Source organism: Vulpes lagopus, chromosome 3, assembly GCF_018345385.1.
Source record: "Vulpes lagopus strain Blue_001 chromosome 3, ASM1834538v1, whole genome shotgun sequence".
In the NCBI taxonomy this organism is placed as follows: domain Eukaryota; kingdom Metazoa; phylum Chordata; class Mammalia; order Carnivora; family Canidae; genus Vulpes; species Vulpes lagopus.
In genome coordinates, this window is record NC_054826.1 from 104971679 (window position 1) to 104990371 (window position 18693).

Sequence of the window (18693 nt, forward strand, 5' to 3'; positions counted from 1 at the left end):
GAGCCTGCCGGGGCCCGCCACGTGACCGCGGGGCGGGGCCGAGCGCGCGCACGTGACCGCGGCTGGGCAGGCTGGCGCCACAATGGCCGCGGCACGTCACGGCGGGGCGTCGTGTCCTGCCTGCCCGCCCGCCCGCCCGCCCGCCGCGGGTGTACCCAGCGCGAGGGACCCGCGGCCTCAGGCCGGCCGGGTTGGGGCCGTTGGGACGCCAAGATTCTGAAATGAAAGTCATGTTTCCGTGCCTTGTGCCGCCGGCCGCACAGGGGAGGTGAGGGGGATTAAAGCCGGGTCCTGTTTGGGAACCAGAGAGGGGTCGGAGTCCAGGTGACAGGTCACTGTTCGGGATGGAGCAGGTTCCCGGCTCCCCTGGTCACAGAACCGCCTGTGGCGCGGAGCTGGAGGGCGGGGGGACGAGGACGGGGACAGGGATGAGCGCAGTGGACAAGGATGGGGAGGGAGCACAGCCCGTCGGCCCCTGTGAAGGCTCCCTGGATTGCAGGGGCAGCCAGCTCTCCAGATGCTCCAGGGTATGGAGTTCGGAGTGTTCCCTATTTGCACAGGTGTCGTTTTAAAGAAACGTCGACCCGTGGGGACCGGTTCAGTGGGAGCGGTGCCTGTGTGCAAGCGCAGGTCAGCTCCAGGAGCTGGTCCGTAAGGAACCAGGGAGACACAGAAGGGTCGTCTGAGCGGCGGTGGACAAATGGACTGGGCAGAGGGGTTTGCAGAAGGGTAACCACCGAGGAATGCTGGTTGTCCCTGGAAATCCTCGGTCAGCTAGGCACCGGCCTCCAGGGGACCTTCCCAACCCGGGGCGCCCCCTGCTCCTCCCCCCTTTGGCCCCTGGCTCAGCTCAGCGCAGCGCCTCCGGCACTTCTAACCCTGGGGAGGCTTCCAGATGAGCTTGTGTCCCACACCTGCCTTCAGTGGTGGCCACCCTCAGGATGCCCCCGTTTTCTCTGCCTCCTCCTCCTGTCAAGTGGCCTGTACAGAACAGGTGTCCCAGGCAAGTAGGGTCTGGCCAGAGCCCAGGCCCCTGCGTGCACCCACGGGCTGATCTAGAACCCCCCTCCCAATCCCCCACGAGGGACAGTCCCTCCCCCACACTCCCGGGCAGGAACAAGGCAAACAGAAAAGAAATAGACCATTTATTATTCACTGGAAACATCACATGCACTTTTAAAAATTTAAACTCTTTATTTAAACATTTCAATAGCATCTTAACAATTTGGTGGCGGCAAAAGAAGCACTACCAAAGACCAGTATTTTGAAAAGCATTTACAAAAATACCGTGCACAAAGTCCTATTTTGCATCTTTAAAAATAAATATTCAAAATATTTCCACCCAACTCCCAAATTTAGTTTTATATAGGAAATTTTGATTTATATATTTATGTTGTAATATCTGAAACATCTGTATACATTTTATTCAACTTAACTGCATAGGCATTATTTAATTCCAATTCTAATAGTGAAAAAAATGCTACTTTATGTAGTCGAGGACAGTTGTGCAGTACACACAAAACTCCAGTCAGCACCATCACTTTCTGTTTCTGAAAATACAGTGTTTATGAGAACACCGAAAGAACGGTCTTAACCCAATAAAACTTAAATAATTTTTAAAACATCTGTAACACTTTAAGTGCCTTGCAAATATTTATAAAGTCTGCTCAGTAAAATAGTCTAAATATTAAATATTATTAACAAAACGAGTCTCAGGAATTGAGAATGGCCAAAAGTTGTAGTTAAGAGGCAAATCCCAACTAGAACCAGGAAGAAAGTGCCACCGTGAGAAAAAGGATAACCCTACAGTGTAATGGTGAGCCACACTCGATGGTTTCCTCAGAGAACCATCGGTGGAGTAAAGACTTAAGATTCTGAAAGGCTGAGAGCACATTAGTGTTCAACTTCGCAGCAAAATTTAAAACAAACCTGATGCCACCCCAAGATTGGATTTCTGGGCTCCTGGGGTCCAGAGTTGTCCCCCCCTCACCCTCATCATGGGCAGAGCCTTGCTGAGACCTGCCTGCTCCATTCACCAGAGCTGAGATCCAGACCACCCTCCTTTTACATCAGACCAGCTTCCAGCTCAGGACCACATGAGCCATACTGAGCCTGTGAAAGTCTGTCTGAGAAGGAGCAAACTCAGCAGAGAAACCGTTATTCCACACCTGGGACTGATCTTAACTACTGGTGCTGAACAGGAGAGAAAGTTCAGAACTCTGAAATTTGGTGACATGTTTTTCCCTGAAAGAAATGTGCGCTGGATGGAACAGATGAAACAGGTCTGCCCCCAAAGTCCTTTAGAAGGGCCAGTGAAAGGCTAAATACCAAAGCTTCAACAACACTTTGACCTCTAACCTCACTTACTTTGTTCCTGATGGTGAGAAAATACAAGTATCAAGAGCTTTATGTTCAAAACCAAATCCTCAAAATAACATACATGTCTTTGTGAACCGCACGTTCAGACGGATTCCCAGAGATGGGCTGTGGCCAGCGGATCTCAGGGAAGCTAGGCATTCGGCATGCAGTGTTTCCTGTGGACAGAAGAGCGAGCCGGGCGCCAGCTCCCACCGGCAATGGGCAGCGTTTATTGAGGGGTAACATCACCCCAATGCCCTAGGTGCCCTGGTGCGGGAAGGGTTCCAGTGTTTGAGGCTGTCCTCGTATATACAAATGTACAAGAACTGACAGGGGAGTCTTTACTTGATGGGTTCTCCATGAACTCTGAACCGATAGAGACATGTGTATTCAGGATGGCCCCAGTTGGAGAAAATCCGCAGTTCCACTATTTGGAAAGCTCCTTCAGGTCTTTTCTGAAATCGAAGGGGGAAGAGTACAGTTAATTCACAGTTAGCACCCCAGGCCCAATCACTTCTCCAACTCTGACATGTGACAAGAAGCAGCCACACTGGAAATCATCAGTACCTTTGCTGTCTGTTGTAGGACACAAAGCTCAGATAAAACGGACTCCTCATGAGCCATAGATTTACCTTCAGCTTCAGGAACAGGACACATGTATGCAAAGCAAAATAGACTAGAACTAGAAAGGCTCATCCGGGAAGAGCCAGGAAGCTCAGATTGACTTTTCTCAGAGGGGGAGGCCCACGTTGTACCCCTGGCAGTGCTGAGGTCAGCTGTGTCCTGCCACCTCCACCCGCCACCTCCGACAGAAGGAATTCTTACTGGAACGTGAAACATCTGGAGTGACTCCCCTTCTTGATCATACGTAAACTGTCCCAGAAGCTGCCCTTCCTCTTGGTATTCATCTTCTAGTCCCTGAAACCAGAACCATGTAGTCATGAAATAATGGAAGAAGGGCCCCAAGTTAGCTAGGACTGCTTCCCCCTGGTGTAATTTCCAGAAGGCCTGTTAAATGCTAGGCCCTTTGTTGAAGGCTTCACATGACTCACAACAACCCTGCCAGGCACCTGTCACACAGGTGAGGAAAAGCCTGCTAGAACTGGCAAGCTAATGAGACTGGGGACAGACTATCCACTGCACAGACCCCTTTGTCATCCGTGGGGCCCCCGGGGCCTTCAACGCTCCCAAGTGGAACCCTGGGGGTACCCAATGAGTCCAGGGAAAGGACAACAGGCCGCCTGGCGCAGAGGGCAGATGGGGGTGCCAGGGGATGGCGTGGAATGGGGACAGAGCCTTGGTTTGGGAAGATGAGGTAATTCAGTGAAGGACAGCGACATAAATACACTTCATCCAGGGAATGCATGCTTAAGACGGGTCAGGGGTTGACTCTGATGTGTGTTTCGCCACAAGGAAGAAGTCACCAACAGGAAATAGAGGTGACTGTTGGAGTGTGTCATCACAGGAAAGGACTGCTCAGTGTGGGATGCATGGAAACAACAATGGGACACGGGCACATGTGGCCAAACAGCATCAACCCCAATACTGAGAAGTGTGTCTGTAGGGGACACGTGACATTTCTGTACAAAAAAACCTCAGATATATATAAAGAAGCTAAGATCCCAAAATATTAATGAAGAAAAACAAAAACCAAAAAAACAAAACAAAACCCCCCACAAAAACCCATGCATGTAAAATGCACAGCAATACAGATGAAATGTGCTGTTTCCACCTTTCAGGTTAGCATAGATCAGAGTAAAAGGGTGCAGGGAGGTCAGCAATGGTTACCTGCAGGCAACAACAGGTCAGCAGCCTGCTGGCACTCCAGACCCCCTATGGCCTCCACCACCCCTCTGGCACCCTGGGTGCTCTCTTTGCAACTTCTATGTTGAAGTCTTCTGTCAATTCAGAAGCATACAGGTGTCACAACTGCCTTTATGGCCAAACGGACACATGCTCTCTGCAAACAGAAGTCTCCAGGTCTACAACGGCTGGGTGACAGCGAACAAGCTCTCTAAAGCTGCCCTTCGTGTGGGACAGCACTGGAGTGGCCCCCTCAGAATCTGATCTGCTTACAGCACTGGAGGCTGAGGGCGGACAGGAGCCAGTGACCCCAGGAAACTGGTGTCCACGACCACTTCCAATGGGTTCATCTTTGGGAAGGCCCTGGTGGGGGCGGGGGGGGGGGGGAGCTGGAACCCAGCACACTCACATAGACTGCGAAGTCCTTGGGGGCGCTGGTGATGTTGCCCGTGGGCGACAGCGTCTTTGGTATGTGCTCCAAAGTGAAGGCGGTTGGGCGGATCTTCATAGACAGCCTCACCACCAGGTACCCCTGGGAGCCCCTGAATGCCCAGCAGTTACCTGGATGTATGTCAGGCTAGGGAAGAGGCACAGAACATCGACAATACATCTGACCCTCAAACAGCATGAGGCCTGGGGCACTGACTCCCCTGCACAGTGAAAATCCCACCTGTATCTTCTGATGCCCCTCACACTTAACCCCACACAGCCTATAGTTGACCAGAAGCCATAAAGTCAACTTTATGTACAGAGCACATAAAGTTGATCAACACACATTTTGTATGCATGTCATCTGCTGTATTAAAATGAAAGAAGCTAGAGAAAAGAAAACAACATTAAGGAAATCAAAGGAAAAGGAAACACATAGCATTGTATTTATAAAAACACACCTGGAAACCTGCCTGCTCAGCTCAAACCTCCCCCTTGTTAAGGGTCAACTGTAAAGGAACAAGTCCTTAAGAATGTGTCTGACAATTTAAAACTTAAAAAACAGAAACAAGAAAACACTAATACTGAAATAGAAAAAAAAAAAACCTGCTCAGTAAAAAACAATCATAAGCAAAATCAAAAGACAAATTGGGGAAAGGCATTTGTAGCTTCAACCCCAGAGGGTGGCCGGCTCCATGTCCAGCACGGGCGTGTGCCTCCTCACAGTTAAAACAACCAGCACCCTCAACAAACGTGGACAAGACAAACCTGTTTTTTTAAAAAGTAAATTTAAATGGTCTTCAAATACATGAAAAGATGCTCCACCCTACATAGTAACAAGAGGAATACACCATTTAAATGGTGGGTGTTACCCTTTCTCACCAAAAGATGCCTGCCGTGGGAGCGGGGGAGCGCCGTTTGGCAAGAGCCAGCACAGCTCCTTAGGCATCGACCCCTTGACCCAGCAATCTCCCGCTGTCCATCAGCTACACTGGCAAAAATACAAAATGACAGGCTTAAGGATAGTGGCTGGGAGATGACTTCTAATAGCAAAACAGGAGCCAGCATACCTCCTGACGGGCCTAGCTGATGTGCTGTGCTGATGAGAACACAGAAGGAGCAGCAGGGGAAGGGTCAGGGGCATGGTGATCCCCCCCACAACTTGATTATGCTTATGTTCATTGTTGGTTTATCCTTTGTTCTTGGTTTATGCATATTTTCTGCCTGCCCTGTGAAAATGGACCTGGGCCGATCATGCTTTGTCCACAGATGGTGCTGCCGGGGCACTACAGGTACCCCGGGCCATGGAGGCGGGCTTTGCCTGAGTTCCACCGGGGTGGGACCATTTGATGAGGCCTGGGGGACACTATCTTGGGTGACGCCCTGCGTCAGAGAAGTAGAGCCATTCCCATGTCTGCTGTTCCAGATTCTTTAAAAACTCTCTTTACTTCTAACTAGCCAATCATCTATTCCTCCAATCTCATTACAGGTAACAGCTCCAGTTCCTGTGGGCATTCTCCTGACAAAGCATTCCCTCATTCACATACATCTAACATCTCAAGTGCCAGCTACTTCCAGACCACTGGATCCATAGCGTAATGGACACAATGCCGTGGGCCAGCGTGGAATTACTGGGAACATCAGAAGCATCAAGCCCTCTACACCGTCTGACAACAGCACCACCTGACAGCCAAGGCAACGCCTGAGGGGTCCTGGGAGCAGCCACCAACGGGTGCCCAGGGGAGGCAGTGGCACCCTAGCAGACAGCCTGGCAGGTGCTTAGGATTGCAGGGAAGCCGCCGACATGTACCAGACATCAGCCCGGCTGCCAAGGACAAGAGGACCAGGATGGCACCCGGGCATCGAAATTTTAAGTTTACTGACTTTTTTTTTTTTTTTAAGATTTTATTTATTCATTCATGATAGACATGGGGGTGGGGGGGTGAGACACAGGCAGAGGGAGAAGCAGGCTCCAGGCCAGGAGCCCGATGCAGGACATGATCCCGGGACTCCAGGATCATATCCTGGGCTGAAGGCAGGTGCTAAGCCGCTGAGCCACCCAGGGATCCCCGAGTTTACTGACATTTTATGTTTAGATTAATCTGTGAATTCTTGTTTTTGAATAAAAAGACAGCTATCAAGAGATGTTTTACACAAGAGGAATCATTTTAATTTTCTTCAAAAAAGTCGTAATACAAAGAAGCACGTTAGGACTGAGGGGAAGCAAGCATACTGGCAATTTAAATTCTTCCTCCTCAGTCTCCATGACCAACTGTGTAACACAAGGCACACACAAGCTGCTGTGCAGCAGGGATAGCCCGTGGAGAGTCTGAAGCCCCAGCTGGTGTGGGGCCTCCACCTGCTCTGCCCCTTCACAGACCAAGGAAGTACAGCCTGACTCACAAGGGGACGTCCTCAGCCATGGCCAAGGCCACAACATGGTAAAAGCAACTCATGCTATACGGACGAACTGGCTGGAGAACAGGCTAGAGAAGAGAGCCAGCTGGGGTAAGAGGGAGAGGGGGGCTGGGTGGCACAGGGATGTTGCTTTGTGTGAACCCACCGAGCTGAGCCCTTGGGTCAGCACCCTTCATGCCACCAGAGCAAGTGGCCCCAACGCAGCCCCTGGCTTCTGTCCCAGGGACACAAGGGGAGGAGGGGACCCCCGATCACAACTCACCTGGATCACAACTCGGGGGGACTGGGAGAAGTACCAGAGTGGGATCCCAAACAGGCTGATGAGCGCAGTCTTAGTCTCGTACGTCTCAGAGCAGCGCGTACTCAGGATGCTCCCACCTTAAAGCAGAATTCACAGCTGCCTCAGGGTCTTGCACCCACCTCTGACCCACCAGGGACTTCCTGGAAGGACTCAACATTCTCAAGTTTTTAACTTATCCAGAGAACTGTCTACTTCCAAATCAGCCCAGGCTCATGTGGACTCTTTCCAAGTTTGAGGTTAAAGTCTGCAGCTGCTTCAGGACACAGGCTTGACCTCCCAAAACAGTGCCCCATCTCCACTCTAGCAACACTGCCTCTTTCTAAGTAAAGAGCAGTGGCCTTGACAGGCGCTGGAGTTCCCTTACAGGTGCACGTATGTCACGAGAGGGCCTGCTATCAATAGGCCACAGCGATGGGATGCTCTTAACAGCTGCTCAGGGGACAGGGGTGGGGGGATGGAGGGGTGTCTGCAAATAGGTCTAAGACTCTATTTAGGGTAACACAAGTATTCTGGAGTGAATACACTAAAAACACCAAATCATAATGCTTTAATAGGCTGAAGTTTAGGTTATGTGAATTTTATGTCCATTAAAAAAAAAAAAAAGGCATTTAAAAAAAAAGGCACCTCAATGGGAAATAGGGCAGACAGAAAGGTGTGGGAAGCAACAAAAAATTCTCAAAAACCAAAACAAAATGATAACAGTAATAATAATCACTGCTGAGAAGTTTGTATGGGAAGAGGTGGTGGCCTGCCAGAGCCCCCGGCCCCAGCACAAATGCAGCCGTAGGCCTGTGTGAAGACTCCTCTTCTGATTGTGAGCAAGTAGAACCAAGAATTTAAACAAGATGACAAGTAACTTTGGCCTCAATGATCATCAGACCTGAACTTCTGAACCTCTGGATTACCTTTTTAAACATTCTATCCTCATTAAAAAAAAAAAAAAAAAAGTGTCCTTAAATATGGAAAAATTTTTTTAAAGCTTTTCATTTTTTAAAATTTTTTAAAATTTTTATTTATTTATGATAGTCACAGAGAGAGAGAGAGAGAGAGAGAAAGAGAGGCAGAGACACAGGCAGAGGGAGAAGCAGGCTCCATGCACCGGGAGCCCGACGTGGGATTCGATCCCGGGTCTCCAGGATTGCGCCCTGGGCCAAAGGCAGGCGCCAAACCGCTGCGCCACCCAGGGATCCCCTAAATACGGAAAATTTTTAAGAAAAAAATACTCAAACTTACAGAGTGAATGAATGCCTTGAGTAATGACAGAATTTTCAGCTCAGCGACATCAAAATAACCAAAATTCTAAATGACATATAAGTCTGTAAGGAATAGTTACACTCCTGACAAAACAATTACCCAGCTAAATGGTTAAGACAGCATTTGATGTCTCTGAATTAAAAATGCTTTCTTCATAAGTTACTGAATTTCAAAAATGTAAAACTCAAATCACTTAATATTCTTTTTTTTTTTTTAATTTTTTTTTTATTTATTTATGATAGTCACACAGAGAGAGAGAGAGAGAGAGGCAGAGACACAGGCAGAGGGAGAAGCAGGCTCCATGCACCGGGAGCCCGACGTGGGACTCGATCCCGGGTCTCCAGGATCGCGCCCTGGGCCAAAGGCAGGCGCCAAACTGCTGCGCCACCCAGGGATCCCCCCAAATCACTTAATATTCTAAAAAATTGTTCTCCACAAAACATATGCCAACAACAGTTAAGAGCCTTCCTGACTCGGGGCCAACCCTGGGATGACAGGGGGGTTGTCACATGAAGCAGCGGCTCTGGGCCAGGTGGGGCCTGCAGGGACCAGGCTCCTGACCAGGGACATCATGTACACTGCTCAGTCATAAACTGAGTCACCGCAGCTCTGCAGGGTCCTCTGATCCTTCCACTGGCTGCCGCGCATGAAGAACCACCTTTTCTGAGATAAAATGTTGGTCTACTAACTGTTGGTCTGCTAGTCCTAAATTTTAAAACTCAGAAAACCAAGATCTTTTGTTACAAAGATGGTGGCAAAACCTTCCCTAAACAGACGTGATGTCACCACTTTTTTATAGTACAGACATTCACCCATTTCCCCACAGAAACATTCCTGTGCTTGCTCCAGGGGTGCCATCCCCAACATCACCAAGGGGGTAGGTGACAGAAACGTGTGGACCACAAGGCTTCACTAGGCCACCGTTCTGATGGCTGAAACACACGTGGCCCAGGGGACCCAGGTCCCGAGCTCGTGCAGCACTTCCCTGACTTAACGAGCCACAACATTTCCCTTCCCTTCTCTGAGGAATGGAAGCAGCAGCCCCATCAGGAGGGAGCCATTCCCGTGGCTAGCTAGCTATCACAAGCTGTCACCTGGCTGCCCCATGGAGGGAATGCTCCCACAGGGCTGGGGCAGCCACCTGCAGCAGGCATGGACCCACACCGCTCACTAAAGGCCTAGAGGACACATGTTCATGCCACTGAGAGCTCTGGGGAACAGGTGGAAAACTGCTGCTCTAGTCAGTCACGGCACTTCTACACACACAGGATCATAAACAATCAAATGTTTACTGCCAATGTTTCTGTGGCAGTAAATTCTTATATGGCTAGAAAAACCCAAAGGCTACTCAAATGCCCCCAAATTGGGATGTTGCTGATGTCCATCATTACATGGGCTTATGCCAAGTGATGTGTGAGCCACCAGCCCTTCTATGGGAGAACCCAACCCTTCTATGGGAGAACCGATCATACATTAAGGCAAGAGCATGAGGGGTGTACCTAGAATGGTGCTTTCTCAGCTTTTACAAGTTCTAGCAGGTTCTAGACTATTGGGAAGTGGAACAGGCAGCAGCTGGTCAACAGGTGACCACTGTATTCAGTAACCAGAGCCATTTACTTACCACCGGACTCCAGAGCAAAGTCCACCATGCCAGTCTTATCCTGGGAATACAGCTTCAAGGCGTTGTTCACAATGACACGTGCTTGCTGGACATTGCCAAGTGCAGAAGTGGGGAGATGAAACTCAGCATTAATGGAGAAATGAAGGCCAGACATTTCTATCAAGGACACATTTTCAGTTCACTGTATTTGGGGATAACAGGCTTGGGAGTGTTCAGTCCTATATCCCACTGCAGGGGCTGTCACATGGCTGTGGGATGGTGCTGCCCTGTCACCTGGGCACAGAGTCTCGACAACCAAGAGCCAGAGAATCCATGGGTTCCACAGAATGTGGACAAAGCAAGAACTAGAGTTTGGGATGGAAGCCTGGTGCCATATTCCTGGGAAATGTGCGTGATTTCACAAGGTGTGTGGCCACCCAGGTGAATGGGAACTTTGGGACCGAGAGGGCCCCCCGGCAGCATACAGCAGCAATCACACCATCTCTGCACCCTAGGCTGCACCAAGCACCCCTGTATCATAACCATATCCCCATGAGACTGTATCTGGCAACTCAGTCACCAGCACCATCACGACGCACACTGACACACTGCCAACATTTCTCATTTTGTGCTTACCGCTTCTGTAATTCCGGAAATCCCTGCCTCGTTTGCTGCAGATACTACAGTTTCAGAATCTGGGACCTGCTTAGTCACAGAAATGTAGTGCGTAATGTTCTTCAGGATCTGCAGCTCCAAATCCCGTAGTAAAACCTGCAGGTCATCTCTGCTCACGAACTGAGAAGAAACTGTCTGTAGCAGCCATTTGAGAGAACCACCCTGCTCCCCATCGGAGAACATGAGTTTGACAGTTTCTCGGACTTGGGCGTCTACCTAGAACCATTCACAAGCAGAACATGAAGTTACTGTAGTACTGTTCTAACGAAATCATCCAATGCTTCACCTGTGTCACCTTAACACCTCAAAATGATCACAAAGCTTCTCAAAAATCCATAATGTAAATGTGACAATTCTCTCCCTTCACATGGAATTTGGAAACCTTTCCAAAAATGCTGGAATACATTACAGAGAACTGGAACAGAAAAGCTCAATGCGCACCCAGAGAACCAAGGAGACAGTACTCCATCCGCCTCGTCAGCCTGCGCATGCCCCTCAGCAGACATTTAAACTGAGTCAGGTGCGGAGATGGAGGAGAACGGTCTTCAAACTCAGCCTGCTTAGGGATTGGTGCACCAACTGAAGTGTCACCATATGTATGACAGAAATGCCCTTGTGCATTATGTCTACACACCCCCTCTTCTTGCTTTATAAAGAAAGGGGCACAGAGAGATGCAAAAGAGAAATGCAGGAAGGCCCAGCTTGGCCACACACAGATCTCTGTGGCATCCCACAGCACCAGTACCCTGCCACTCGGTGAGCTGCTGCCTCCAGCCCCTCGGCCCCTCCAGCGCTAACCCTCCAACACTCAGCATGCCCTCCGCATGCCTGTCTGTCCAGCTCTTTCACTTCTGTTGGGGAAGTCCCAAGAATGTGGCACTAGTTTCAAAAAGTTTGCATCTTCATAACTGGTAAATATCCCAAGACATTCCCCTGACCAGATTGTAGATATTCACAGTGCTGTCAGCCACCAGGAAGCCAGTCTCCCGAGGTCAGCACTGAAGCGACTATCCTCCCTTCCTCCTTCATGCAAACCCAATCAGTGCTACTGAGTGACCTGCTTACGTGCTTTGTCCACATTCCCACTGTCTCCTTTCCTGGCAACTTGAGAAACTCTTTGCAGGGCAGACATAATTTTATCATCTGTATCATAAATACTTTTTCCCAATCTACTGTCCGCCTTTGCCTTACAATGACTTTTGCCATTCAAACGTTTGTTTATTCATGTTCATGCAGCTATAAATATGTGGACTCCCTGTCTTGCGTACAGATGCCTGGGCCCGACAAAACACCCCTGATATGTGACAAGATGAAGCAGAGATGCAGAGTGCAATGTGAATCTACTATGCTGAAAACACAAAACGGCCCACCCCCGAGTATGTGTTGGCATGCAGCCACAAGCACATGAAGTGTAGGAAGAAGCAGGCCTGAGTGTGAATGTATTACAGGAAATTCCAGGAGAACTGAGTATTAACTATTTTATTTTAAATGCTTAAAAACTTCAAATATAGAAAAATAAAGATTCTAAAGAAAGTTAAAATTAACTTAATAAACCTAAAACTTCAGCTGAAGTGTTCTTTTCCTTTTTGTGATAAAACATTATACAACTTGCCTTCCCATGTATGGTATCAACCTCCTCACAGCTGGTTTTCAAATGCTGCCAACTGGACAGTTCTGATTTCAGATGACCCAGCTCCTCTTCCAGATGCTTAACCACAGAGAGGAGGCGCTGCTCTTCCTCAGCTCCACTGCCAGGTCCAGGGAAGGAGGGTGGGGAAAGAAGTCAGGTGTCATCAGCCATATAGGCTTAAACCAAACACGAGTAACACTCACGTGTAGGAGGAACCAGGGCCATCATGGCCAATAGTATACACACCTCGCCCTGTCCCCATAACACAGAAATGTACTGTCAGCCTCCAGTCAAAATCCCAAAGAGACCTTATGCATATCAACAGTTCACATGTGCGCACACACACACATGCCCAAGGGCCCAAGCAGGCTGTCCAACACATGCTATGGCCAGTGGCTCCCTTTCAGTGCTAGGAGAAAGCTCTCAAAACCATTTAGTATTTAAAACCTGTATCTTTTAAATAAATCAGTAAAAATCTGTGTCTATCCCAAAACTACAAAAAGATTTCAGAAATGAGAATATTTATCAATAATCACCATAACATTGAACATGAAACTTTCAAGCCAATGGAATAGGTATTAGAAATGTATGGCTTCAGTTTAACAATTCTATTTTTATATGGAGATTGTACATTAAAACATAAAACATTGCAATACTATATTTGTTTATAGGCACGTGTAGTTGGTAAGACGATTCAGTTCTCAAAAAAACAGACTCCAGGATAAATCTTTTAGGATTTAGGATTCATCCACTGGCATATCAACACACCTTTTTATGGAAATAAAGGATCTGAAAGGGAGTAAAATGTATAAACACTCAAATCCATCCTTTGGGAAGGACATACGGAATCTGAAACAGGATCTATAAGGTACATAGGAGCCAGAGACAGGAGGTACGACGTGAAAGCTCAATGTCTGGTGTCTGGTTGTCCTCCCCCACAAGCCCCCAGCAGAGCCACAGGAGTCCCACCGAGATGCACGTGGGAGGGGTGTGCAGAGAGCCCGTAAAGATAAAATTAGGGCTGTGGGGAGAAAAAAAAAAAAAAGGCAGCTAGAGTGTAGGGTGGAACAGGAAAGTCCACATTTCCAGGAGAATCTGGGTCCATGGATAAAGGTGCCAGAGAAGAGCGGCCCACACAGCACACCCTCAGGAAACGGCTCAGGGGTAGGGCTGTGTGGATGGCCAAACAAATCAGGGTGGCACAGAGCTGAACACGTGGGCGGGACACTGAGAGCCAGGCACAGAGGTCCACCAGTGCCAGGGTCCCGGCTCAGTTCCCAGCACTCCCTGGCAGGGAGTTTCTCTGTCCTCGGGTGGCACGAAGGGCCACCCAGAAAGACACCACTGGAAGGGTTTCTACCAGAAAGCAGTAACCAGCGGTGCACAGTGTCCCCTGATTAATGACTGCTGCATTCCATGTTATACAAAAACACGCAAGACAAAGTATTAATTCATTTGAAAATTATCCTACCTGGCTGTTCTCAGCTTGGTCTGTTCTAATTCCTTCTGGATAGCCTAAAAAGGACAAGAGAGAATTGTTTCAATACAGGAGTTAGACACTAACATTTCATAAATCACACATCTCGTTGACACCATATTTCTATTGAACTACATGTATTTATCTGTGATTTTTCTTCCAGACCTGCCTGTTGGTTGGCAGTGGATGGATCTTTTCAAAGTTAACTTTTTAAAAAAGATTATACCACTCATTTTTTTTTTTAAGATTTTGTTTTTTAATTCATCTCCACACCCAGTATGGGGCTTGCACCCATGACCCCGAGATCAAGAGTCCCATGCTTTTCCAACTGAACCAGCCAGGCGCCCCTCAAAGTAAACTTCTAAAAGATATACAGTATATACTCAGAGGAGCAGAAATCACACAGGAACAGCTGATGATTTTCAAAATAAGCAGCTCCTGTCACCAGCACCCAAGCCAAGAAGCAGAACCTTGCCAGCACCTCCAAAAAGTCATTTTCAACAGGGAAGGAGAGAACCATCCATGGAGGTGGGACTCATCATGTCCATTCAGAGACAGGGGGCTGATGCTGCCACACCTCATCGGGAAGCTCATCAGTTCAAACTCCAGCTGAATGAGGTCAGAACCCCCCCAGCACAAAGCAGAGCGAGGCCTACTCTCCTGGCCTCTTGTTTCCTTCTATGTGCCCCCCACCCTGTACCATAGATTCTGAGGTCACACCAGGTGACCAGAACACACCTGATTCCACGTGTAGGACCCCCAGGGCCGCAGCATCCCACGTGCTCGGTGACTCCGCAATGGAGCATACCATAGTCTCTGAGGCTCAGATCTGGACAAACATCCCAGCCTCCCCCCTTGGCTTCACCAATACCTGATAATCATAGCTTTTCCACGAGAAAATTAATGTTGTCTGTCAAAGATGCTTGCTCAACAGACAAGGTAACTCAGGGGAGAGACTGTGACCTCAAGGAGAAATGGGCTCAGGCCCCCCTCGAAAAGACACCCCAGAGTCTGAAAGGCAGACACACTTGTGAAACACAGAAGCAGTAAAATGAGCTCCAGGGGCAAGAGGCAACAGTCAGAAAGATTTTTCCTCGCAGGCTGACTGTGGGCACCTAGACGGACGCGGGTGGATGGACGCAGGTACTCTAGCTGAGGAAAGGTCGAGGTGCATACCTCAGATGTCTGCGTCAGCTTTCCAAGAATGTCTTCTAGGTTTGAGAGGCGCAATTCGTGCTCTTGACGGAAAGTCACGGTGTCAGTCTTGGAAAGGAACATACGTGCAAGTTAAGAAAGACCTGGAAGATGCTCCTAAACAGAACCCCAAACCCAAGACCACCTGGTCGTAGCCTGGCCTGGTGTCCTTGGGGGGGGGTGGCTCCTCAATGTCTGTAGGTCCACCTGTAACCTGAGAGGTCACAGACCTGTGCTCACCAGGAGACAACCCCGGGGACGGCTCCCTGTTGAGGGAGAACGGGGCTACGACCAAAGGCACACTGGACCGCTCACTGCACTCACATGCACTTGCTGTGCTGCAACACCCAACTCAATACTGGGCCTGGCCCGACTAGTGCACCCCACTGCCGCACATGTACCAGCTGACTGAAGTGACTTAATGACACCGCACACGTTACCCTCTGGCTTGTGAGGAAAGCACGACATACCCATCAGGGAAGCAAGGAAACTGCTGAAAACCTGTAGTTTGCTCAACCTACACCCAACAAAGTTGTTCAAGATTCTGAGAAGGTAAAACTACATGCATATTGTCAGATACAGTCCCCAGCGAAGTCGAAAGATCCCTGCCAACCAGACACACAGACAGCAGGGACGAGCACTGTGCATCCAGTTACTGAGATCCAGGCCAGGAGATATGGACCCTGAGAGTTCACTTGGAACTTTCATTATTGGAGGTTCCATTTGTTACTTAGGCTCTATATCTCTTCCAAATTACAACCACAATGGTTTACAAAAGTTTACATAAAAGTAAGGTTAAAAATAAGAGTAACAGAAACACAGGGACAAAGGTCAGCTAGAAAGATGAACCCGGGTTGCAGAACCTTGTCATAGAAAGGGCAGCCACTCACTAATCAGCTGTGAGCATCCTCACTGCCAAGTCTCTCACTGTCTCCACCTGCCACCTAACTCCATGCCACAATCAGAAGGTCCGCTCTCTTGGCTGCCTGCTGCAGCAGCCATGGCTACACGTGCCACTGAGCACCCACAATGTGGCCAGCCCAGCTGAGACGCTAATCTCACACTGCCACATGCAGCTGGTGGCATGTGCAACAGCACAGCACACACGCACAATACATTCGCCAGGAGCATGAGGGGAGCACCAGGTGACCACAACTGTAAGATGAGTGTGGGGCCACTTCAGAAGCAAGCCTGGGATGGTCCTGTGTCAGGATCAGCATCACGGCCACACCTGCGTACAGGTAAATACTGGAGTATGGTGGAAGAAAAGGATAAATCTGTACTTAGCTCATCTAATTTAGAACCTCCATTTTAAGTGAGCCCAGACTGCATAAGATGTGATGGTTTAGAGAACACTAACACAAATTGAGGCTTCACTGCTTTTCTTTGAACTGTCATCTCTTCTCTACAAGAGAAAGAAATAAACATAACTAAAGGATGCCAGCTCACCACTTCTGTTTGCCTGTTCCAGGATGTCATGGTCACCCCATCCCTGTGGTGATGACAGTATTTCCGGCTGCCTCTGTTAAGAAACACTCCTTCAAAACAACAAGTGCTTCCTGTCATGGCTCTACGCTCACCCAGGAAACGTCCTGCCTATAGGGACAGGTTTCATGATCTGCCACCAAGAACAGTCCTGTTTTGTTTTTCAAAACAGCTTCTCCCATGAGATGGATGAGTATCAAGCCTCCCCACTGTTCCCCCATCCACAAACAACCAGTGAAGTTCCATTCACTCCTTCCATCCAACAAAGCTGTTAAATGGCTACTAAGAACACACCAATCATAACTGCATAACTGTGTCAACTGGATCTGACTGAAATCATCTCAATTTTATGCTCGAGAAACTGAAAATAAGCAGACTGAGGAATCAACAAGGGACATCAAGTGCGAAATGCAAAGCAAACCCCAGCTGACAGTGAAACTGCACTGAATTATGTTTAATCCATTCTCAAAGTAACGGGCAGGTCAGGAACAACATGCAGACAGGGCACCAGGTCACCCACAGCAACTCTACCCCCGACATCCACTGCTCCTGACCCCTGCCCCCAGCCAGGTGCAGACTCTGCTGGCTCCTGGTCTTGAACGAGAACCAGGAAAACATCCTGGCACTCAGCACCCTACTGCCAACACCTGAAAAGCACGACCCCTTGTCACAGCAGCGTGTCTCCTTTCTTCGTCCCCAAAAAGAAAACAAACACCTGAGAACTCCTTAGCATTACCTGAGAGCCGGACAGCTCATCGGCACTAATTTCCTTTAAATGCTGCCCTACCACACGCTGAACCAAGGACAGCGTCGCCTCGCCATCACCATCCATCTGGTCCACCCGTGCCTGCAGTGTCTGAAGTACAGTGGCCAGTTCTCTGAGCTTCTCTTCATGGCTGTGACACTGTCCAGACAGCGAGGTCATCTGCCTTTCTACCTCGCTCATCCGATGCTGGTGGAAAGCCTCACCATCCTGCAACAGGGAGGGAATTCCAACAGCAGCACAAATGAAAAATTAAGCCTGGCATCAAATAACCTTAATGCAGTTTCAATCAAAAACACAAAACAGGGTATCACAGCAGAAAGTACCCCACAATGTGTGCAGACATGCTAAAGGACAGGACAGGATGATGTCTGTCATCAGGGATTTTCTTTATGGGGCTGACTATAGGGGGCTTGTCTTTTCTTCTTACTTTCTATATTTTCTGAAAGTATTGCCTACTTACTTTTTTCTTTCTTTCTTTTTTTTTTTAAAGATTTTATTTATTTATTCATGAGACACACAGAGAGAGGCAGAGATGTAAGTAGAAGGAGAAGCAGGCTCCCTGCAGGGAGCCCAATGTGGGACTTGATCCTAGGACCAGAGGATCATGATCTAAGCCAAAGGCAGGGATCCCTGGGTGGTGCAGCGGTTTAGCGCCTGCCTTTGGCCCAGGGCGCGATCCTGGAGACCCCGGATCAAATCCCACGTCAGGCTCCCAGTGCATGGAGCCTGCTTCTCCCTCTGCCTTTGTCTCTGCCTCTCTCTCTGTCTTTCTGTGTGACTACTATCATAAATAAATAAAAATTTAAAAAAAAATTTTAAGCCAAAGGCAGATGCTCAACCACTGAACCACCCAGGCTTCCCCGTACTACTATTTTTTAAATTAAAATTAACTGAATGAGAAAACTTATGTATGCATTACTTCAACTATCTCAGAACATTTAAGAAGCTATAAGGCTTGCTCATTTGACACTTAACAATATTTTCTAAGCCGGGGCACCTGTTCTCTGAGGAATACAGATGTAGAATGCCAGAGATGGGAGCTTCTGTGTGGTTACCTGGCTCAGCTGAGAAGCGTCAGGTGTGAACATGCTCTCGGGGCTGTCCACCCGCTGGGTTCCATATATGTGTGTCCAGTTGAACACAGGCAGGCCTGAAAGGAAGTCCCCTTGGCCCCACAAGGACAGACCACCACCTGGAAGGAGACAGGAACCAACTGCACGTGTGTGTACAGACAGTGCTCTATTCTTTCCCTAATTTACTATTTCATGTATATGCATTAATCATATAAGATAACTAAGTCAAA

General features: G+C 48.6%; 1 protein-coding gene and 1 long non-coding RNA gene across 14 annotated transcripts in view; one reads left to right on the forward strand and one right to left on the reverse strand.

Annotated features, from left to right (window-relative positions):
* The first annotated feature begins 71 nt into the window (after positions 1-71).
* Positions 72-12444, forward strand: LOC121486683. The gene is made up of 3 exons (XR_005986704.1): positions 72-268; positions 6080-7098; positions 12075-12444. It is a non-coding gene; the product is annotated as an uncharacterized LOC121486683 (long non-coding RNA).
* Positions 1175-18693, reverse strand: part of SUN1 (Sad1 and UNC84 domain containing 1) — a 53262-nt gene continuing 35743 nt past the window's right edge. For 8 of the 13 annotated variants that reach the window (XM_041747791.1, XM_041747800.1, XM_041747798.1 and 5 more), the window contains 11 exons: positions 18446-18603; positions 17361-17597; positions 15122-15208; positions 13940-13983; positions 12451-12586; positions 10800-11054; positions 10185-10269; positions 7271-7386; positions 4571-4738; positions 3184-3276; positions 1175-2813 (listed from right to left, as the gene is read on the reverse strand). In XM_041747791.1, the coding sequence (XP_041603725.1) occupies positions 2700-2813; positions 3184-3276; positions 4571-4738; positions 7271-7386; positions 10185-10269; positions 10800-11054; positions 12451-12586; positions 13940-13983; positions 15122-15208; positions 17361-17597; positions 18446-18603 (1493 nt within the window). In that variant the 3' untranslated portion in view covers positions 1175-2699. The remainder of the gene's footprint in view (positions 2814-3183; positions 3277-4570; positions 4739-7270; positions 7387-10184; positions 10270-10799; positions 11055-12450; positions 12587-13939; positions 13984-15121; positions 15209-17360; positions 17598-18445; positions 18604-18693) is intronic. The other 5 variants (XM_041747801.1, XM_041747799.1, XM_041747797.1 and 2 more) reach the window with 1 other exon arrangement.